Source organism: Scyliorhinus torazame, chromosome 28 (assembly GCF_047496885.1).
Source record: "Scyliorhinus torazame isolate Kashiwa2021f chromosome 28, sScyTor2.1, whole genome shotgun sequence".
Taxonomy (NCBI): Eukaryota; Metazoa; Chordata; class Chondrichthyes; order Carcharhiniformes; family Scyliorhinidae; genus Scyliorhinus; species Scyliorhinus torazame.
The window spans coordinates 5,969,716-5,994,013 of NC_092734.1; the positions used below are offsets into that span (position 1 = coordinate 5,969,716).

The window sequence follows — 24,298 nt, forward strand, 5'->3', positions numbered from 1 at the left end:
ATCCAGTTCCCTTTGTACGTCAACATTTCCCAATCTTTCGCTATCGAAATAATATTCTGCCATTCTGTTTTTCTACTGAAGTGGATAACTTTACATGTATCCACGTTATACTGCATCTACCATGTATTTGCCCAAATACTCAACGTGTCCAAGTCACCCTGAAGCCTCTTTACATCCTCCTCACCACTCACATTCTCGCCTAGTTTTGTGTCATCAGCAAACTTGGAAATATTGTATTTGGTTCCCTCACCCAAATCATTAAAATATATATTGTGAACGGCCAGGATCCAAGCATTGATCCTTGCCGTACCCCCTAGTCACCTCCTCCCACTCTGAAAAATAACCATTTAGTCCTACTCTCTATTTCCTGTCTGCTAACCAATTTTCAATCCATGCCACTATATTACCTCCAATTCCATGTGCTTTAATTTTACACATTAATTCCTTATGTGGGACTTTATCAAAAGCTTTCTGAAAATCCAAATACATCACATCCACTGGTTCTCCCTTATCTATTAGTCAGGTCCTCCATAAACTCCAGGAGGTTTGTCAAACATGACTTCCCGTCCTAAATCCATGTTGACTTTGTCTAATCCCTTTGATATTTTTTAAGTGTCCTGTTATCACTTCCTTTATCATAAACTCTCGCATTTTGCCCACTTCCGATCTTATGTTAGCCAGCCTGTAATTCCCTGTTCTCTCCATCCCTCCTTTTTTACACAGCGGGGTTACATTTGCCAAGCTCCAATCAGCTGGGACTGTTCCAGAATCTACAGAACTTTGGAAGATGACAACCAACACATCCATGGCAACCCCCTTTAGTGCGCTGGGATGTCGATTATCAAGCCCTGGGGATTTATCGGCTTTCAGTTCCATTAATTTCTCCAGCATTTTTTTTTTACTATTCCCAATTTCCATTAAAATTCCTCCTTCTTGTTAGACCCTTGGTTCTCTAGTATTGCTGGCAAATTATTTGTGTCTCGCTCTGTGAAGACAGAAGTAAAGTAGTTGCTTAATTGCTTTGCCTTCACGGTGGGAGACACAAATCATTTCCATTATAAATTCTCTTGTTTCAGACTCTAAGGGACTTACATTTATCTTCATTAATCTTATTATTTTTACAAACTGATGGAAACTTTTACAGTCCACTTTTATGTTCCTTGCAAATTGACTCTCATACTCCTCTTAATCAACCTCTTGGTCCTCCTTTGCTGAAGTCTAAACTGCTTCCAATCCTCAGACTTGCTACTTTATTGAGCAACTTTACATGACTTCTTAATAAATCCTCAATTTATTTTGTTTGCCATGGTTAGGCCACATTTCCTGTTGTGTTCTTGTATCCGAAAGGAATGTATAACTATTACAATGGATACATTTGTTACTTAAATATTAGACATTGCCTAGCCATCTTTTAATGACATTCCCCAATCTGTCGTTGCCAACACATTTGTGGTTTATTTTGTGTAGATTTAGGACCCAAGTTTCGGATCAGACGACTTCATTTTCCATCCCAGTGACTAATTCCATCATGTTATTGTCACTGTTCGTGAAAGAACTCCGCAGACAAGATTATTAATTAACCTCTTCTAATTGCACAGTACCAAATCCAGGATAGCCTGGATTCCCAAGTTGGTTCCCTCGATGTATTGGTCTAAAAGAAACCATCTCAGGAATTCATCTGCCGCAGTATTGTTGCTAATGTGGTTTGCCCAACCTATACGTAGATTCAAGTCACCCATGATTATTGTAGCACCCTTGTTACATGCATCTCTAATTTCCTGTGTAATGCCATTACCATTACTCTTTAGAGACCTAGTGGCAACTCCCACTAATGATTTCTTGTCCTTGTCGCTTCTTCGTTCTGATTCTACATTTTGATTTTTTGAACCTATATCGCTTCACACTATTGCACCAGTTTCAACCTTGACTAACAACACCACCTCTTTTCCTTTTTGTCTGTCCTTCCTAAATATTGGACACTCTTGGATATTTAGTTCCCAGCCTTGGTCACCCTGCAGCAATACCTCCATAATCGCAATCATCTTGTACCTGTTTACATTTATTTACCTCATTAATTAATCTACCTCATTGTGAATGTTCTGATATCAGATATCGGTGCATTTAGACTTGCCTTTTCAACATATCTCCACATCTTTCTTTGCACATCAGATTTTGTGAATCAGGTTTGCCCATTACAAGTAATGTAAAAAGTGGAGTCTGTTTTTTTTGGGATATTTCTCTAGCTATAAAAATAAATAAGAAATAAAATGAAGTTGGTGGCAGTTTGAGTGAGTTTTATTGTTGGATTTCCTCCATGTGTGTTTGTCCCTGTCAGGTGATCATTCTGTTTTGGAGAAAATTCATTTTCCTTACTTAAATAATTGAAGCAAAGTCTGAGTTATTTACAGACGGTAATTAATTATGTAAATACTGTGCACTCAAGTCTCTGACTGTCGAGTTCAATAAAAGAGTGAGTCTGATTTCATCAAGACAATTAAACTCTCCTCGTCATGATCCTCTGCCAAACAATGTTGTGATGAACATCACATCATTAAAGGATTATCTGTTCCCTGTGGTGCTGAGATGGGAAATTCTGGGCCACTGTTGTTGACCGAATCAGCGTTAGGTGAAGGATCCATGTCGTGGCTCTTGGCGCCTGGGTATCAACTGTTGACTGGTGATGGTTTCCCAGTGGAATTGACCTGATCGCAAATTGATGAGTTTGTTCATATTGGAGATGGGTTTCTGCTTTAAGCGCATTTGACAATCAGGGTGAAAATTGTTCTGTTTTTCCAAAGTGATTTTCTTTGTGCTTCCAAGCACAAAGTTAGGTTAACTATCTGCCTGTTGCTGGGTGTAAAGTCTTTATAAACTAGCATAGTCAGACAATGTTGTAGACTGTAAGTTATTCCTGTCTGTTTATGAGTGGTAGCCTGCACGTGATGGATTTTAAATAATTCAAAATGACTTTCAAATAATCTATGCTGAATGGGCGTACGTTCGTCAGTGTTGGAGTAAATTAAATATTTTTCAATATTTAAAAGCTTTTAAATGTGCCATTAGTGTCATTACGTTTTCAAAAAAGGGATTTATTTTTGGACCCTCTTTGAAGATTTGCAATTAGTGAAACTCCCCCAGGGGGCCAGACCTTCCATCGTGTGGTAATCGCAGTCCACTTTGCTCCTGCTTACTTACACTCCACGTCAGCTGCTCTTCCCTGGCCCGATTTCCAGTTCAGGCTGGGTGAGAGTGGTGCAGTGCTGCTGCTTTCTGAGACCTTCAGTCGAGTGCAGCAGACTCAGGGGGAAGGAAGCCCCCTGTATGGCACTCGCCACCATCAAGCAAATACATTTAAAGGTTCCACCACTTTGAGAAGCCAGGGAAAGTGTGTACCTGTGGGGGGATGGTGGGGGGGGATCTGGTGGTCAATTGTGGGGGCTCAGGTGGTAAGTTGGGGGGGTGTCAGTGGGGGTTTGGGAGATCAGTGGGTGGGGTTTGCTTATTAGTGTGGGGGGGGGGGGTTTGAGGAGGACCAGTTGGTGAGGGGGAGGTGGGGAATAGGGAGTGATGTGTGGTCAGTGGGGGGGGGGGGTCAGGTGGTCTGGGGAAGTTGGTGAAGAATAGTCAAGGGTTCAGGAATTGTCAGGTGGTGGGGGGGGGGGGTGTTACTTGAGGGAGGGGAGAGGAGTTGAGGGAGGGGAGAGGAGTTGAGGGAGGGGAGGGTAGTTGAGGGCGGTAGTCGGAGGTCCGAGGATAAGGGGGCAGCACTATAGTAATCCAGGAGTTAGATGTGATCATAGATCATAGAATTTACAGTGCAGAAGGAGCCCACCAAGTCTGCATGGGCTGATGAAAAGATCACCCTATCGAAGCTCACACCTCCACCCTATCACATAACCCATCTAATCTTTTTGGATGCTAAGGGCGATTTATCATGGCCAATCCACCTAACCTGCACATCTTTGGACTGTGGGAGGAAACCGGAGCACCCGGAGGAAACCCACGCAGACACGGGGAGAACGTGCAGACTCCACACAGACATTGACCCAGCAGGGAATCGAACCTGGGACCCTGAACCTATGCAGCAACTGTGCTAACCACTGTGCTACCGTGCCGCCCATATTAAAAGTGGTTTTGATACGTCTCACTTTTCCAGTTGGAAACATCTGGAGACTGATTTAAATTGGAGTCAGTAAGAAGTCTTACAACACCAGGTTAACGTCCAACAGGTTTGTTTGGAATCACGAGCTTTTCATAGAATGTACAGTGCAGAAGGAGGCCCATCGAGTCTGCACCGGCTCTTGGAAAGAGCCCCCTACCCAAGGTCAACACCTCCACCCTATCCCCATAACCCAACAACCCCACCCAACACTAAGGGCAATTTTGGACACTAAGGGCAATTTATCATGGTCAATCCACCTAACCTGCACATCTTTGGACTGTGGGAGGAAACCGGAGCACCCGGAGGAAACCCACGCAGACACGGGGAGGATGTGCAGACTCCGCACAGACAGTGACCCAGCGGGGAATCGAACCTGGGACCCTGGAGCTGTGAAGCAACTGTGCTATCCACAATGCTACCCTGCTGCCCTTTTGGAGCACTGCTCCTTCCTGAGGTGAATTCAAAAGCTAGAGAATCCAAACAAACCTGTTGGACTTTAAGCTGGTGTTGTTAGACTTCTTACTGCGCTCACCCCAGTCCAACACCGGTATCTCCATCTCATAAATTGGAGTAAGGGATGGGCCTGGTTCAGAGTAGGTGCCCAATGGAAGTTGGACTTCCCGGGAAATCCTTGCATGGGGACTTCCAGGGTATCGCAGTGCATCTTTGGTGTTCCTCCTGGAGATGGGAAGCTCTGGGCCAGTGGATGGGTGTAATCAGTGTTTGGTTTGACAGGATTGGGCAAGTTGGGTTGGTTTCCGGAAACTCCAGCTCACCACGTCCAGGAGGATGGTCTTTTCAATTTATTTCTACAGGCCACTCCTCAGCACCTTTTGGTGGAATACACAAACTGGTTCCTTCAGTCAATCTCTGTGCATGGGATAAAAACAACTGTGAGTGAAGCTCAGGCACCAATGCAGCTTCCTGGTATCTGGGATTGAATTTGCTCCTTGTTACAGGTCCGGAAACGTGGGAAAGCTTGTAGAGCTGGACTACTGGAACGTGACGTCCTGTTAACCATCAATGGGAGGCCTTGCAATGGAATATCCCATGCGGATGCCATGAATATCATTGACTCTTCGAATGGAACTCTGGCCATCTGGGTGAAAAGGTACCAGATAGGGACTATAAATGTATAAATATTGCACACACTAGCTTTGAAATCCCTTGGGTTTAGACAGTCGATGCTGATCGAATTATGATCTTTAAAGTGATAAAGGAGGTCGGTAGGATAGAGAGAAACTGCCTCAGTGGGTAAATCCAGAACAACATCAGCCCCTCAGCCATGGGCTCCTCCCTTTGTCTCTTCCTCTGTATGTCTGTGTGGGTGGATGCCTGTGTGTGTCTGGGTGTGTGTCTAAGTGTGTGTCGGGTGTGTGTCTCTGTGTGTGTCTGGGTGTGTGTCTAAGTGTGTGTCTAAGTGTGTGTCGGGTGTGTGTCTCTGGGTGTGTGTCTCTGTGTGTGTCTGGGTGTGTGTCTAAGTGTGTGTCGGGTGTGTGTCTCTGTATGTGTCTGGGTGTGTGTCTAAGTGTGTGTCGGGTGTGTGTCTCTGTATGTGTCTGGGTGTGTGTCTAAGTGTGTGTCGGGTGTGAGTCTGTGTGTGTGTCTGGGTGTGTGTCTCTGTGTGTGTCTGGGTGTGTGTCTGGGTGTGTGTCTCTGTGTGCGTCTAAGTGTGTGTCTCTGTGTGTGTCTGGGTGTGTGTCCAAGTGTGTGTCTTGGTGTGTGTCTCTGGGTGTGTGTCAGGGTGTGTGTCTGGGTGTGTGTCTGTGTGTGTGTCTGGGTGTGTGTCTATGTGTGTGGCTGTGTGTGTGTGTGTGTCTATGTGTGTCTGGGTGTGTGTGTCTGGGTGTGTGTCTCTGTGTCTGTGTGTGTCGGGGGGGTTGTCGTGGTGTGTGTCTCTGTGTCTGGGTGTGTGTCTCTGTGTCTGGGTGTGTGGCTGTGTGTGTGTCTGGGTGTGTGTCTCTGTGTCTGGGTGTGTGTCTGTGTCTGTGTGTGTCGGGGGGTGTGTCTCTGTGTCTGGGTGTGTGTCTCTGTGTCTGGGTGTGTCTCTGGGTGTGTGCCTGTGTGTCTATGTGTGTCTGGGTGTGTGTGTATGGGTGTGTGTCCCTGTGTCTGTGTGTGTCGGGGGGGTTGTCGTGGTGTGTGTCTCTGTGTCTGGGTGTGTGTCTCTGTGTCTGGGTGTGTGGCTGTGTGTGTGTCTGGGTGTGTGTCTCTGTGTCTGGGTGTGTGTCTGTGTCTGGGTGTGTCGGGGTGTGTGTCTCTGTGTCTGGGTGTGTGTCTCTGTGTCTGGGTGTGTCTCTGGGTGTGTGCCTGGGAGAGACTGTTCGGGCAGGTACTGGAATGAAGGTGAGCAGCAACTGTGATGCCTCTGTGGTTGATCATCCTGCATGACCTTACTCAATGAGTAAGTTGCACGTACTGAAGGTGGGCATTTTGTTACAGTTTACTGATGGCTGGAAATATGTTCAGGCCCTTCTGGAACAGATGAGATTTGGGAGTGAAGGTTTGTTTCTTATTGTCACTGCTCCCCCCCCCCCCCCCAAACCAGCCCTGCACCCGGGGGGGGGGGGGTTTGCCAATGTGGGATAGTATCTGACACTGAATACCCTCCGCCCCCCCCCCCCCCCCCCCCCTCCTGGACGTGCAGCCAGTGGGAATGCAGTAACTCTGGGGAAAGCTCCAGATTGAGGTCTGGGTGTGTGTCTGGGTGTGTGTCTGTGTGTCGGGTGTGTGTCTCTGGGTGTGTCTGGGTGTGTGTCTCTGTGTGTGCCTGGTGTGTGTCTAAGTGTGTGTCGGGTGTGTGTCTCTGTATGTGTCTGGGTGTGTGTCTAAGTGTGTGTCGGGTGTGTGTCTCTGTATGTGTCTGGGTGTGTGTCTAAGTGTGTGTCGGGTGTGTGTCTGTGTGTGAGTCTGTGTGTGTGTCTGGGTGTGTGTCTCTGTGTGTGTCTGGGTGTGTGTCTGGGTGTGTGTCTCTGTGTGCGTCTAAGTGTGTGTCTCTGTGTGTGTCTGGGTGTGTGTCCAAGTGTGTGTCTTGGTGTGTGTCTCTGGGTGTGTGTCAGGGTGTGTGCCTGGGTGTGTGTCTGTGTGTGTGTCTGGGTGTGTGTCTATGTGTGTGGCTGTGTGTGTGTCTGTGTGTGTGTGTCTATGTGTGTCTGGGTGTGTGTGTCTGGGTGTGTGTCTCTGTGTCTGTGTGTGTCGGGGGGTTGTCGTGGTGTGTGTCTCTGTGTCTGGGTGTGTGTTTCTGTGTCTGGGTGTGTGGCTGTGTGTGTGTCTGGGTGTGTGTCTCTGTGTCTGGGTGTGTGTCTGTGTCTGTGTGTGTCGGGGGGTGTCGGGGTGTGTGTCTCTGTGTCTGGGTGTGTGTCTCTGTGTCTGGGTGTGTCTCTGGGTGTGTGCCTGTGTGTCTATGTGGTTCTGGGTGTGCGTGGATGGGTGTGTGTCCCTGTGTCTGTGTGTGTCGGGGGGTTGTCGTGGTGTGTGTCTCTGTGTCTGGGTGTGTGTCTCTGTGTCTGGGTGTGTGGCTGTGTGTGTGTCTGGGTGTGTGTCTCTGTGTCTGGGTGTGTGTCTGTGTCTGTGTGTGTCGGGGTGTGTGTCTCTGTGTCTGGGTGTGTGTCTCTGTGTCTGGGTGTGTCGGGGTGTGTGTCTCTGTGTCTGGGCGTGTGTCTCTGTGTCTGGGTGTGTCTCTGGGTGTGTGCCTGTGTGTCTATGTGTGTCTGGGTGTATGTGTATGGGTGTGTGTCCCTGTGTCTGTGTGTGTCAGGGGGGTTGTCGTGGTGTGTGTCTCTGTGTCTGGGTGTGTGTCTCTGTGTCTGGGTGTGTGGCTGTGTGTGTGTCTGGGTGTGTGTCTCTGTGTCTGGGTGTGTGTCTGTGTCTGTGTGTGTCGGGGTGTGTGTCTCTGTGTCTGGGTGTGTGTCTCTGTGTCTGGGTGTGTCTCTGGGTGTGTGCCTGGGAGAGACTGTTCGGGCAGGTACTGGAATGAAGGTGAGCAGCAACTGTGATGCCTCTGTGGTTGATCATCCTGCATGACCTTACTCAATGAGTAAGTTGCACGTACTGAAGGTGGGCATTTTGTTACAGTTTACTGATGGCTGGAAATATGTTCAGGCCCTTCTGGAACAGATGAGATTTGGGAGTGAAGGTTTGTTTCTTATTGTCACTGCTCCCCCCACCCCCCCCCAAACCAGCCCTGCACCCCGGGGGGGGGGGGGTGGCCAATGTGGGATAGTATCTGACACTGAATACCCTCCGCCCCCCCCCCCCCCCTCCTGGACGTGCAGACAGTGGGAATGCAGTGACTCTGGGGAAAGCTCCAGATTGAGGTCGGTTGTCCAGTTGCCATCTTTCTAATGTCTGTAATGTGATTCTGCTTCTAGAGTTTCCAGCACTCCAGAATCTGGCAGCGTGCACCCAGAGGCCAGCCTGCAGCCCACCCCCCCCAGCCTGCAGCCCACCCCCCCCAGCCAGCCCATCACCTCCCCCCCTGGCCAAGCTTCAAAAGTCTCCGCGCCAATGCCCCAGCGGCACAGTGAGAGCCGGGGGCAGCGGCTCAGCTACACGTCCCCCCCGGACAGCGAGGCTTATTACGGAGAGACGGACAGCGACGCGGACTACCCAGCGGGGGAGAAGCAGCGGCGGCAGAGGAGGAAATGCCCCTGCGCACCCCCCCGGCAGAACCTCAGCCACTTCTTGCCCAGCTCGGCTGATGAAGCTTCGGAGCTGAGCGAGTTGGACAGCGCCCCGGAGCCCCCCCGAGCGCCCCCAGCCCGCAGCGAGAGCCCCCCTGGAGCCTGCCCCCTCTCCCAGCCCCACCCCAGAGCCCAGCTCCCCCTGGACCAGCCCAGTCTGCCCCCAGGGCTGACCCCCAGGAGCAGAGAGATCATGTTCCAGCCCCGGAGGGTGGAAGCCAAGATCAACATTTGGCAGCCAAGGGTGGAGGTGGCACTGTACCCCAGCCTCAAGCCCATGGAGAACCCCAGCACCACCGACAACCCCTGCCCCACCTACCCCATCACCTGGTCTGCCCAGCACGGCACCGAGGGCATCGCCAACCGGCAGGGCATCGTGGGCACATCTGAGGCTGACAGCGGATTCCAGGAGGTCAATGCCCACACTGCCCCCCCAGAACACAAACTGCTGCCCACTCGCAGCCGGCCCTGTCTGAGGGATACGCAGCTGGTGCCCATGGTGGGACCTGTCAACAACCCCGTGGCTGAAATCCTGACCACCACTTACAAAGAGAAGGCGAAACAAGCCAGTGAGTACGATTTATCCTGGAATAGAACCTGAAATGATTTAGAAGCTGCTCTCTGCTTCTGACCATCTGGGCTGTGTTATGAGCAACTATTCAGGGATGGTGAGATCATATGAATTTAAAGGAAGTGAGTTCAACTCTCAGAACAGCCTTTCAGTTGCTATTTGTTATGTGATAGCCAGAGGAATCTCTTTGTCAGGCCCAGTTGTTTAAATACAGCAACTGGGATAACTCCACAGGCAGTTGACCATTTTTGGGTACGTAATCCTTTAAAGCTGTTGGAATCCAACACAATTCGAATTTGCTGCTTCAAAATGAAACACTACTAACCTTTGAGAAGGGAGGTAGTTGTGAAGCGATCGGCATATTCAGGTTTAATTCAAATTATGTGACACAGCTTTAACAACCCCCCCCCCCCCCCCCCCCCCCCCCAGTGAGATGTACAGGAAGTGAGTAGAAGGGTTTGGGAGGCAAACGTGGCTTCAAGCAGTGGTAGGGAGGTAGCTGAGGGAAACACTTTGGGAAGACATTTCCATGGCGACCAATGAGTGAAAGCCTCTCAAAGTTGGAAGGAAACAATGGAATACCCTGAGTCGGCTGATCGAAGAGCACAAACTGGGGATTACATAGAACATACAGTACAGAAGGAGGCCATTCGGCCCATCGAGTGTGCACTGACCACTTAAGCCCTTATTTCCACCCTATCCCCATAACCCAATAACCCCTCCTGACCTTTTTTGGACACTAAGGGCAATTGTTAGCATGGCCAATCCACCTAACCTGCACGTCTTTGGACTGTGGGACGAAACCGGAGCACCCGGAGGAAACCCACGCAGACACGGGGAGAACGTGCGGGCTCCGCACAGACAGTGACCCAGCGGGGAATCAAACCCGGGACCCTGGCGCTGTGAAGCCACAGGCTGGAGGAGGTTGCAGCTAGAGTAGGGCAAGGCCGAGGAGAGATTTACAGATTCCGCAGAGCATTTTGTCCAACCCTGGTGACATGCTGACAGCGATATTCTATTTAAACATTCCAAATTTAAAATTAAACGTGCCATAAATCCCATATAAAGAAAAAAGTTGTTGGCTGTATATTGGTTACGGCTCTACTTTCAACCATGATTCCATCATTCCCATCAGAGGTCAGAACAGTTTTCAGCTTTGTTTAATCTACTCTGGAAACAATGCCCAAGACTTAGGGTTAGGAAAAGCATTTCGGTCAATGACATCTCTGTCAGAGACTTCAGCCACATTTCACTGTTTCGTACTTGTACTAATCACCAACGAGTTTATTTTTAAATAAGGTGCTTGTTTAAATAAATTGACCGGAGGCCAGGGTGCACACAGACAGGTGACATAACCCATCACACAACCGATCGGTATGCGGTTGGGTAAAAATAGTCAAACTGACAGAAGCTGTTTTATCCATGCCATTGTCTGATTAGACAAGGGGCGTACAAGGCGTTAGAGAGAGATTGACAGCAGTAGAATTTTGGTTGCAGTCCAGCCTCTAGCAGCCTCCAGTCTCTGTATGGAACCGAAAAGCACTGATTAACGGTCAAAGGATTTGCAGAATGCAGAGATTTCAAACTCTGGAATCGGAAAAGAAGACCAAGAAACATCACATTTATGCAGGTAATTTACACGTTTCCAATAGTTACTTACCTTCCAACAGAAACCCTCCAATGAACTGATGTATTTTGCATATAATTAGAATTTATGCAACTGAAATTGACGTCACATCCATAAATCCAGGGTGAAATCAAAGATCAGAATTTCAACACATTGTAATTTAACTTAATTTGTTTCAAATCAGAGATGTAAAAAAACCATTTATTCTTGCAGAGACTTGACTGCAGATACAGGTACTGGAATACTTTGTAAATCGTTTTGTAATCACTTGAAAATGATAGGCAGATCGTTTAAATAGTGTAATTAGGCTGGCAAGTGTTTGCTTTTGGATCAGTTATGTAGGAAACATGTATTAAAACACTGCATTAGGACTGCAAATATTCACTGTGTGTATGGATAATAATCCTTCACACAACATAGTTTGTGTGGAATCATGCACTTCCTACATGACGATTAATTACTTGTATAAAACTTAGAATGTCTGTTGTTATTTTAATTTCTTTTTGGTGCAGTTCCTTCAGTAAAAATGCAAACTAAAGTAATCTTTTTTTTCTGTCCCAGGATATATTTTTAATATTGTGGACTGTGACATTTTCAGCTATGTAGGTCACCTAATATCTTGTCCAGTGACAGTGAACGGAAGAGATTTCCTACAGTGGCTCTTCATGGCCATTGTTATAAATGAATCTTTGACTTCACTACACTTGGGACGAAATAAATCTTCTCCAACGTAAACACTTGTCTTTTTCAGTGCTAGAAGGGAGCAGGCTTCGATCAAAGAAACATTTTCTAAGTGGCTTCTGTCTAAACATTTCAACAATGCTGGTGAATTTGACAGAAAGCCTCTATTATTCACTTATTATTCCTTGTAGCTTTTTAGTTCAATGCTTTTTTATCAAAACCCAAAGTGGGATTTCTCACAAAATGAAACAAGAATATCATAAAATGGGGAAGTGGAGATTAACGGGATGCAAAATTCGTGTATTTTCCATATCGCTTCAATGAACCTGATATATTAAAAAAAAATGACTGCACACAGAGAAGGGTTTCAATATCTTGGTGCTTTTCCACACATCAATAATTATTTAAATACAATGGCCAGTCCCAAATCAACACCTAACTAAACAATATGTTGGGCAATTCATTGAGGCTGTTACATTCTCCTTTCTCTGCGTGAAAAGCAAAGCTACCTCTTAATAGATCAGATGAAAATTATGTGCAACCTTTTGAGTATCTATTCAGAAACTTCAGCAGTGTTCTTGGGATATGTGTGCTGGTTGGGCTACTCGCGAATGATTTTACATCGATCTGTTTAGAAGATTAATTGGTTACATTCTAAAATGGAAGACATCTGTCATCATTTGATAATTCAATTTATAACTAGCATAGTTTGTAAAATCTATATAAATATACGATGACTACATGATCAGGTCATAGGCTGGAAATCCTGTGGTGAGTAACTCACCTCCTGACTCCCCAAAGCCTCTCCGTCAGATACAAGGCAGAAGTCAGGAGTGTGATGGAATACTCCCCAGTTGCCTGGGTGAGTGCAGTACCAACAATATTGTAGAGGTTTTAACGGCATCCAGGACAAAGCAGCCAACTTTACTGCCGCCCCCATCCACCATCTTAAACATTCACTCCCTTCACCACCAGCACTCAGTGCACCAGATACTAGACGCACTCCAGTAACTTATTATGCCTCCCTTCGTAGCACCTTCCAAATCAACAATCTCTACCACCTGGAAAGGCAAATAAACATGTGCATGGGAACCTGCAAATTCCCCTTCAAATCACACACTATCCTGACTTGGAACTATATCGCCGTTCCTTCACTGTCGCTGGATCAATTCCTCGAATTCACACCCAAACAAGAAATACCGCGACCACCACATTCATTGCAGCGGTTCAACGAGGTGGTTCATCAAGGATAACGAGTGATGGTCAGTAAATGCCAGGCTTCCGCAATCTTTTTACTCAAGGAATAAATATATATATTTTTTAAAACAGCCAATCTTTCGCTGAATTTCACACCGGAAGTCATGATTAAGTGACGTTCTTACACGGCAGGATTAAAGGGCAGGGAATAATTGGCTCAGAAGAAATTCATCCCCATTTTAAAGCCAAATGTTCTATCTGTATATAGAACATAGAGTGCAGAAGGAGGCCATTCGGCCCATCGAGTCTGCACTGACCCACTTAAGCCCTCACTTCCACCCTATCCCCGTAACCCAATAACCCCTCCTAACCTTTTTGGACACTAAGGGCAATTTAGCATGGCCAATCCACCTAACCTGCACGTCTTTGGACTGTGGGAGGAAACCGGAGCACCCAGAGGAAACCCACGCAGACACGGGGAGAACATGCAGACTCCACACAGACAGTGACCCAGCGGGGAATCGAACCTGGGTCATTGGCGCTGTGAAGCCACAGTGCTAGCCACTTGTGCTGCCCGTGCTGAATATAGTTTGTTATAAATTGGGTGGCACGGTGGCACAGTGGTTAGCAGTGCTGCCTCACGGCACCGAGGACCCGGGTTCAATCCCAGCTCCGGGTCACTGTCCGTGTGGAGTTTGTACATTCTCCCCGTGTCTGCGTGGGTCTCACCCCCACAACCCAAAGATGTGCAGGCTAGGTGGATCGGCTAAATTGCCTCTTAATTGGAAAAAAAAAAGAATTGTGTACTCTAAAATTTATTTTAAAAATTGTTCATTATCCTCTGTCCATGTTTCTAATGGGAAACGTGTCCCAATGCAATTGCATTCTGCTGCCAATGCTGGCTGAGTAGCACCTCTGCTGGGGGAATGTTGAATTGCAGCCTGACAAAGCTCACATTAGCAGGTTTCATTTAAAATGGGGACATTGGAATTGTATTTGGAGAAATTCACATGCAGCAGCCCCCCCACCCGTGCCCCTTTGTAACTGGGAGACACACGGGACAATGTCTCTTTTTGTTTCTGTGTTGTCCACCCTCAACTCTCTACCGCCATCAGCTAATCGAGCAGAGATCTCAGGTAAAATGGAGAATTGACCAGGTCAGTCTCGCCTATATCGCACAGTATGTTTCCTCCGATAGATACGAGTGGGGTTATTCTCTTTAGAAAAGAGAAAGTTGAGTTGAGATTTGATAGAAGTGCCCAAAGACTTGAGGGGGCTGGAGAGTGACTCGGGGAAAACCTGTTCCCATTGGTGGAAAGATTGAAAACCAGAGTGGAACAATTTAAGGTAATTGGCAAAAGAACCAATGCAACAAGATGAAAAAGTGGTTTGAATCTGGAATGCACTGCCTGAGGGTGAGGCAGGTTCAGTTGTGGTTTTAAAAGCATTGGATCGTAGACATAGACATAGAATTTACAGTGCAGAAGGAGGCCATTCGGCCCATCGAGTCTGCACCAGCCCTTGGAAAGAGCACCCTACTTAAGCCCACACCTCCCCCCTATCCCAGTAACCCCACCTGACCTTTTTGGACACCAAGGGCAATTCAGCATGGCCAATCCGCCTAACCGGCACATCTCTGGGAGGAAACCGGAGCACCCGTAAAAAAAGAAAATGGATTATAGGGAACAGGCAGTGTTCTAGAACCAGCTGAGTCACTCTTACAGAGAGCTAGCACAGATATGGTGGGCCAAATGGCCTCCTGTGCTGTAACCACTCTATGATTCCCAATCTGTGATAAACTCTGCCTTTTTTGCCGTTTGCAGTGAAGGGGTCTATCCTTTCTCTCGTAAGTATTGTTCGGAATGACTGGGTAGTGACGCGAGGATAATTTGGGAAGTGGATGATTGAGAGACATTTACATTTTGTATCAACATGCCAGAAGTTTGAATAATTGATCTTTTTTGTGCTGAATACAGGGTGAAGGTTCAGACTGGTGGACAATGAGGTTGCTGCCCTGTGTGCCACTGCCAGTTATCACACACTCCTACCTCAGCTAAGATGAAAGTTGATGTTAGTGATAACCAACTCCTGCAATATCAGCTCAGCTTCAGAAGAATGTCCCCATCAAGGGTCCACGGACCGTCTCCAGCCATCAGGACGCCCCAAAGCACTTTACACACAACTTTTAAAGTGTAGTCGGTGTTATACTGTCGGGAAAACTGGAGCCTATTTATTTATTTAAAATTTAGAGTACACAATTCATTTTTTCCAATTAAGGGGCAATTTATCATAGATTATCATAGAATTTACAGTGCAGAAGGAGGGCATTCGGCCCATCGAGTCTGCACCGGCTCTTGGAAAGAGCACCCTACCCCAGGTCGACACCTCCACACCCTATCCCCATAACCCAGTGACTCCACCCAACACTAAGGGCAATTTTGGACACTAAGGGCAATTTAGCATGGCCAATCCACCTAACCTGCACATCTTTGGACTGTGGGAGGAAACCGGAGCACCCGGAGGAAACCCACGCAGACACGGGGAGGATGTGCAGACTCCGCACAGACAGTGACCCAAGCCGGGAATCGAACCTGGGACCCTGGAGCTGTGAAGCAATTGTGCTAACCACCATGCTACCGTGCTGCCCCTTTAGTGTGGTCAATCCACCTACCCTGCACATCTTTGGGGTTGTGGGGGCGAAACCCACGCAGACACGGGGAGAATGTGCAAACTCCACACGGACAGTGACCCAGAGCCGGGATCGAACCTGGGACCTCGGTTCCGTGAGGCAGCAGTGCTAACCACTGCGCCACCATGCTGCCCGCCAATTTATACACAGCAAGATCCCGCAGGCAGCAATGAGATAATGACTGGATCATCTATATTAAAGATGTTAGTTTATGGATAAATATTGATCAGGACACCATGGGGAAACCATCCAGCTCTTCTTTCAATTAGTGGCATGTGATCATTTGCATTCATCTTAGAGAACAGACAGGTCCTCAGTTTAACATTTCATCTGAAAGACGGTGTATCTGACAGTGCGGCACTCCCTCGTACTCAGTTGTAGACTCAGCCTCGGATTCTCTGGAATGGGTTTGAACCCTCAACCTCCAGACTCAGAGACCTGTGTGCCGGGGCTGAACTCTGCACCGGTTTCAAAGGAGCCTTGGTTCTCTTTTGAGCTATGCTTTGTTTTCCCTCTTGTGCTAATTCTCCAAAGGCCAAAGCACGCTTCAATCACTCTGCATTCCCTTCATCATAATTCTGGAAAGAGCCTGCTCACCGTAAGTGGAAAGCAATGTTAGATCACAGCTTCCTGTTTAAAATACATTTGAATAGTTTAACCCTTTGTGAACAGATGATCTCCAGAGCATTTTTCCAGTTTTCACAATAACCTGAAAGCTTCACAACTTTATTTACCGATTGTAGCAAAACATCAGCAGTGACTTTGGGGTTTGCAGTTGTTTTGAACAAGACAGGATAAGGAAAATTAATCTGGTAGCTAGGGATTTCTTTGTTTATTTCTCAATCCAGAACGCCTAATTCTCTTGTGTTTAAAGAAATGTTTGTACCTTCAGAAGGTGTGCCCATTTATTCTTCCCTGTTTTGTTTGAACAAGCAGTAATTTGCAACAATCTTTTGTGTTTGGACTTTCCAGAGCTCCATCGCAGTGAGAGCGTTCAAGAAAAACAAGTGAAGGAAGCCAGGACAAAATGCAAAACAATTGCATCCCTCCTCACCTCTGCACCCAACCCTCACTCCAAGGGAGTTCTTATGTTTAAGAAGCGCCGTCAAAGGGCAAAGAAATATACCCTCGTTAGTTATGGAAGTGTAGACGAGGAAAAGCAGAATATCGATGAGGACGGAGAATTAATACCAACCAGTGAGTCTGAATTTGATGAAGAGACTTTTTCCGATGCAAGAAGCTTAACAAATCAATCAACAGGATCAGACTGGGATGGTTCTTACCTAGATATTGAGAAATCCCAAACTGAGCCCCAGGGTTTAACTGAAAGTAAGGGGAAGGGCGTAATGCTGTTTGAACAGCAGAGACAACGAGCAGGAGAGTACACGGTGGAGGATACTGCAATTCAGAGACAACGCAATCTGCAAAAAAAAACAAAGTCAGAGAGTGAAGTGAGGAACTACAGCCTGATGAATGGAGAGGGAGCCTGGCCTCGGAATTCAGATGTGTACGGTGGGTCTCCTGAGTCTGATACGTTAAACAGCTATGCAGAAATGAACCTGTCTCCGAGAGTGAATGTAGAGCCCAGCGTACCGGGGATGAGACCGAGTGAACAGCATCATTCACAGCACCTTGTACAAGGTCCCTCCTTCCTGTCCGGTGTGACAAACAGAACTGCAAGACCATTTACTCCAGGGTTTCAGCAAAGTCAGGCAACTCCAACATACTCTGTCTCTGCTCCAGTTTTATTCAGGAAAACTGCAGCTTCTGCAATGTCTTGGGAACAAGGTACCGAGAGAAACAGACCTGCAATGCCTTGCTCACCTCCATCAGAGGTCATCTGTCTGCCAACTGTGAATCCTGTGACTCAATCTGTGACAGCAAAGAAAGCTGTAGCACTAAAGAGAATGGGGACTCCTTATTCATCAGTGCCCAGTGTGATGTCACCGCCACCAAGCATGATGTCACCGCCACCCGGCGTGATGTCACCGCCACCCGGCACAATGTCAACGCCGTCCGGTGTGATGTCACCGCCACCCGGTGTGATGTCACCTCCACACGCCGTGATGTCACCTCCACACGCCGTGATGTCACCACCACCCGGCATGATGTCACCACCGTCCGGCGTGATGTCACCGCCACCCGGTGTGATGTCACCTCCACACGCCGTGATGTCACCACCACCCAGCATGGTGTCACATCCATCCGCCATGATGTCACCGCCACCCGGCGTAATGTCACCGCCACCCGGCGTGATGTCACCTCCACACGCCGTGATGTCACCTCCGCATGCCGTGATGTCACCTCCACATGCCGTGATGGCACCTCCACACGCCATGATGTCACCACCACCTGACATGATGTCACCGCCGTCCGGTGTGATGTCACCGCCACCCAGCGTGATGTCACCTCCACACGCCGTGATGTCACCACCACCCGGCATGATGTCACATCCATCCGCCATGATGTCACCACCACCCGGCGTGATGTCACCGCTGCCCACTGTGAGGTCACAACCGCTCGCCGCGATGCCACCACCACCCACCGTGATGTCACCGCCACCCGCCGTGATGTCACCGCCGCCCACCGTGATGTCACCACCGCTCGCCGTGATATCACGGCCCCCCACCGTTATGTCCCCGCCATCCGCCGTTATGTCACCACCGCCTGCAGTGATATCCCCGCCATCCGCCATGATGTCACCACACACAGCAGCAGTGTGTTCACTGTCTCTAATGAATCCTTATTCGCCGCCTTTAGCTCCAGTCACTAGCACTGCTAAGTTCCATGTTTCTGCAGCATTGCCCCTACAAAAAGAAGCTGAGGCCACTGCTGCTATTCGTGCCAACACTCAGGCCCACTCCATTGGGAGCACCTCATCAACAGCTTGGTCAGCCAATCAGCAATCTGAGAACCTGGCTACGAGAGAACAAAGAATTTCAGTCCCAGCCTCTAAAACAGGCATCTTGCAGGAAGCTCGCAGGCGGAGCACAAGGAAGCCAATGTTCACTAAGACAGAACAGGTCAAAACTTCACCAAACCCTGAACTTCTTTCTTTGGTACAAAACTTAGATGAAAAGAAGCCAGACCATTTAGGGGCTGGATTTGAGTCAGGCCCTGAAGAAGACTTTTTGAGTCTTGGTGCTGAAGCTTCGAATTTTATGCAGTCCCAGGCACGCAGGCAAAAGGTCCCTCCTCCTGTTGCACCAAAACCTTCCTTGAAAACCCAGCTCATTGACAATGGTTCTCCTCTTGTGAATGGAAACACGGCACCAGGAACACTCCAGCTGAAAGGAAAGGGGGCAGAACTCTTTGCTAAAAGACAAAGCCGTATGGATAAGTTTATTGTGGATTCAGTGCCCACGTATACTTCACAGGCAAGAGGACCATCTCCTACTCCTTCACTGCCCGCGACATGGAAATATTCTCCTAATATCAGGGCTCCACCTCCTATTGGTTATAACCCCATGTATTCCCCATCCTATCCACCAGCAGCTAGCAGATCTCTAGGAGTGACATCAGCTACCAAAACGGAAAGAAAGTGGAAACCAGGAGGGAACCAAAAGGTGGGAATACAAGCCATTGATTTCATGAGGCACCAGCCATATCAATTAAACTCAGCAATGTTCAGTTTCAATGAATCCAACTTGGGAACACAGAGCTTACAAAAGATTACGCCGTCCAGACAACATGGCCAACAATCCTTCATCTCAACGAAACATGTCCCCGTGAAGACAACAAGAGCCTGTGAGATTCAGCGCTTTTCAACCCCATTGCCTACCATGACTCCCACTGTGATTGCCCCAAGATCAGCTACGACACTTGCTGAACCAGTGTGGATGTCGGCCCCTCCCTCCCCACCACCAGCACCAGTCAAAATATCCACTGTCAACTTTCCAGCACCTCTGGCTTCCAAACAAAACAGGAAGACGCTAGAAGGAAGCCAGGAGATAACCTCTGAACCTACAGCACTTCACTTCTCATCTAAGGAAGACATTCAAATGCAAAAGAAAACATTGCATCATGTCCCCAGACCGAGATTCTCAGCTGTAAGAGGCGGAATGAATCCTCACACATGGAGACCTGGATCATTCTAGGAATTAAATATGTTTACAGCCATCTTCATTCTTAGTGAACAGTTGAAGATTCTTGGACGTAAAGTAGACTTTGTACCTTAAAAGGAATGAAATAACTTGTATTTATGTGGCATTATTCATGACCTCAGGATGCCCCAAAGTGCCTTACAGACAATGAAGCACTTTTTGAATTGTAGTCACCATCTTCAGAGAAGAAACATTAGTACACAGCAAACTCCCACAAACAGCACGAGAATAAATGACAAGATCATCAGTTTTAGGTGTTGATTGAGGGATAAATCTTGGCCAATGGGCCAATTCCCCTGCTTCTTCTTTGACTAGTGCCATGGGATGTTTTATAGAAGAAGGCTTTGCTTTAATGCGTCATCTGAAGGACAGCACTTCCAGCCTCCAGTACAGCCGGGAACAACAGCCTGGATTCAGCGCTCAAGTTTCCTGAAGTGAGACTTGAATCCACAACCTTGTGTGTTAGATGCAAGAGTACTACCCACTGAGACACAGCAAACACCAAGGAAATGTAGTAGTAAATTTGAGCACTTCATTCATAAACAGGAAGTCTTATAAAGAGCTTGTCTGTATGTTACTGGGTCATGGAGATTGGCTTGTAACAGTTACATTTTTTGCATTACATGTAGTACCTCGCTTTCTAAAATACATTTGAATGAGTTGATGTAATGTTGAGGTCTCCCAATGCATTGTAATTATTCATTAGAATCTACCGCAGGTTCCTGATTAATAAAAGATTCCCATCTAGGGTTGAACAGAATTGACCATGACACAAACAGTGACATAACCCTTCCCATAATATCATTGTTCGGACAGGAAGTACATCCTTCTGCTTTGCCGTTGGCTTGATTTCTACCTAACATCACAGCGTTGCTTCCCTTTCTGTTTAAAATTGCATCGGGTGCGATTTCTGGCTCTTCCTTCCAGCAGGAATTTCCAGTCCCAACAAAGTCGACCCCCCACCATGGCACCTTCCCTGCGGCAAAACTGGCGAGCTACGCAAAAGGGCCTTAACATCAGTTCCCTGCCGCTGCTGGAAAACACGCCGGGAAGAAGGGGGGAGTCGCCCAAAAAATCCATGAGTCTGTTGTGTGAGATGTATTAAATATTTATATATCCTTTTGAATTTGGGCGGTACGGTGGCACACGGGTTAGCACTGCTGCCTCACAGCGTTGAGGACACGGGTTCGATCCTGGCCCTGGGTCACTGTCTGTGTGGAGTTTGCACATTCTCCTCGTGTCTGCGTAGGTTTCACCCCCAGCACCCAAAGATGTGCAGGGTAGGTGGATTGGCCACACTAAATTGCCCCTTGCCAAAGCCACGCTTGAAGACTTGGAGGAATTCATGAATTTGACAGTTACCCCCTGGTTTCACCTCACATTCAAATGTTCCAATCTATGAATGATGAGTGATTTGGGGGCAGCACGGTAGCATTGTGGATAGCACAACTGCTTCACAGCTCCAGGGTCCCAGGTTCGATTCCGACTTGGGTCACTGTCTGTGCGGAGTCTGCACATCCACCCCGTGTGTGCGTGGGTTTCCTCCGGGTGCTCCGGTTTCCTCCCACAGTCCAAAGATGTGCAGGTTAGGTGGATTGGCCATGATAAATTGCCCTTAGTGTCCAAAATTGCCCTTAGTGTTGGGTCGGGTTACTGGGTTATGGGGATAGGGTGGAGGTGTTGACCTTGGGGAGGGTGCTCTTTCCAAGAGCCGGTGCAGACTCGATGGGCCGAATTGCCTCCTTCTGCACTGTAAATTCTATGAAAAATCATTCTAGGCCCTGAGCACTAGCATTGGTTTGTTAGTATTGCCATGTAGCATGCTGAAGTGGTGACAGTGATTTGTTGAAAAATAATCATAATCTCTGTAGACCAAAAACAAAATGAGGATATGATGTGGAAGTGCCGGCGTTGGACTGGGGTGAGCACAGTAAGAAGTCTTACAACACCAGGTTAAAGTCCAACAGGTTTATTTGTAACCACTAGCTTTCGGAGCCTGAGGAAGGAGCAGCGCTCCGAAAGCTAGCGATTCGAAACAAACCTGTTGGACTTTAACCTGGTGTTGTCAGACTTCTTAAAATGAGGACAGACTAATGACCAAAGTTGGTATCTGAAAACACTGAATTCTGTTTCCTTGGGGTAGGTGTTTCTATTGCGAGGCAAAAACATCCATTATTCTGAGCACTACTTGGAGCTCAGATGGTTTGTCCATTTACACCCGTGTTTCCAATTTCTAATCTTAATAATAATCTTTATTGTCACAAGTAGGCTTACATTAACACTGCAATAAAGTTATTGTGAAAAGCCCCTAGTCGCCACACTCTGGCCCTGTTCGGGTACTCAGAGGGAGAATTCAGAATGTCCAAATGACCTAACAAGCACGTCTTTCGGGACTTGTGGGAAGAAACCAGAGGAAACCCACGCAGACACGGTGAATATGCAAACTCAACACCGTGACAGTGATCCAAGCCGGGAATCGAACCTGGGACCCTGGACCTGTGAAGCAGCAGTGCTAACCACTGTGCTACCGTGCCGCCCGTAAGTTGAAGTGGGGAATGTGGGCATCAATCCCACTACCTCTTACATGCAAAGCAAGCACTCTACCATTTGAGCTAATTCCCCAGTCAGTCTTTCTCTTGAGTAGCCAGAATGGGGAAAACAATACTGGGTTGGCATCATCCTTTACAAGCAGTGTTGAACATATATTTATTCATTGCATGAATGACATTTAGTGCTGACTACTTCATTATTTTAGCATGGGCGGGATGCCCATTGTGGACAATGCTGTCTCATTGGAGCGAAGACCAACATTGGACTCTTGGTCATCTGAGCAGATCTAACATTGAGCTGGTTAAACTCCACCATGGTAAAGCACAGAGGTCACTCAGTGTGTCAAGTATTTTGAGGCATTTCAGTGGGAAAAAGTGCTAGATTAATACAAGTGTGTGAATGATTAAAACCAAGTTATTTGTGCTGGATTATCTACAGGGGTGACCTTTGTTTTGTTCAATTACTGAAATTCAATTGCAGATTTTTTAGAAGATGATTAATTAACTGGCTCTGAAAAACTTCTGCTTTCTGAGAAGTTAATATGTGCCATTCAAGAACGAGTGAGAAAAATTGATGATTGTGCACTTTTTATGTTCCTGGTGTTAACAGTTAAGATGAACAAGGACTATGTGGATACAATGTGAGGTAATTAGTGGCGATGGACAGAGAGTGGGATTGACTGGAAATGTCAGGAAGTTGAATCAGAAGTCGTGGTTTCTGTAAGTGGCGAAGGAAGCAGAGTAAATGGAGCTAAGGGTGACCTCAATGATCTGTGCTGGTTTAAGCTATAATGTCTAATATTGCAAGGGTAAATATTTTGCAATATTTTCTTCACAATATGGCTATGAGCTACTGACCAATCACTGAGCTCCTGGAGAATCATTAACCTTTAATAGTGAAAATCTTTACTTTTATTTGAAGATTCGCACAAAACTCCCAAGTGCCTCAATAATTAATGTTTCCTAAATATTAGTGTATCTGTTTTAGCCAAATATTTAGGTTTTTGAACTGTAAGTGCCAATGTGACTTGCAATACTGATCCAAACTAAAGAGTTTCATTTTTTTTGGGTGTGTAAAGCTGCTAAAATTTGTAAACCCTAAATCTGATAATATTCATCACCACAATCCTGCATTGAGCAAACTGCACTCAGGAGATTAACACGTGTTTTTTATTTGCGAAGCGTGTCCACTTTGCACATTGGCCTGCGCATAAAACCCTCAACAATATAGACAATAACAATTTTACCAAATGATCAAGGAATTGTAATTCAAGAGCAAAATACTCCAGATGCTGTAAATCTGGAATAAAATCAGTGAACGCTGAGAATATTCAGCAGATCCGACAGCATCGATAGCGAAAGAAAACCAGTTAATGTTCCAGGTTAATAGCTCTCTCTGAAACAGACTTTGCAGTGAAGGTACAGGTGAATGCCCGTCAGGGAGAAACATTAACTCAGTTTCTCTCCCACAGATTCTGACTGTCTCCAGCATTTTTTATTTTTAATTGGCAGGAATTACTGGGTATAAACCCCATTGCAGCCAGCGAGAGTTGAGTGTTGTTCTGGGGGTGCCTTTCATGTCACAGATTGCCAATGAAAGGGGGGATATGCAAACCATTTTTCATTGGCTCAAGGACACATCAGACCAGCGTGGGGACAATAAACAAAGCAATGTGGCTTTGCACTTTACCAAAAGGTGATAGATGTGCCTTGTTTCTAATAGATGTAGCGTTACTTTTTTTTGAAAACTATATGCGTTTATAAGAGTTTCAATGTTTAAACTGTGTTATGTATGCTGATGGAAAATAATAAAATGTGATTAATTGATACAAATTGTGGGCTGTTCAAAGAATGACATTTGATTAACAGATACATGGAGGGACATAACTGTGTCTCTGGGACAGACTTAGTGATGGGAGTTAATGTGAGTCGCTAGGTTCCTCCTTCAGGCTGGTTTAGGTCAGGTGGCTGGACAGCTGGTTTGTGATGCAGAGCAAGGACGGCAGTGTGGGTTCAATTCCCGTACCAGCGCAGGTT

General features: G+C 47.0%; 1 protein-coding gene across 1 annotated transcript in view; it reads left to right on the forward strand.

Moving 5' to 3' along the window:
* synpo2lb (synaptopodin 2-like b) overlaps nt 1-24,094 on the forward strand; it is a 66,583-nt gene extending 42,489 nt beyond the window's left edge. Inside the window, exons 2-4 of the mRNA XM_072491389.1 lie at nt 5,122-5,273; nt 8,533-9,413; nt 16,582-24,094. Of these exons, the coding sequence (XP_072347490.1) occupies nt 5,122-5,273; nt 8,533-9,413; nt 16,582-19,706 (4,158 nt within the window). The 3' untranslated portion in view covers nt 19,707-24,094. The remainder of the gene's footprint in view (nt 1-5,121; nt 5,274-8,532; nt 9,414-16,581) is intronic.
* The last annotated feature ends 204 nt before the right edge of the window (nt 24,095-24,298 follow it).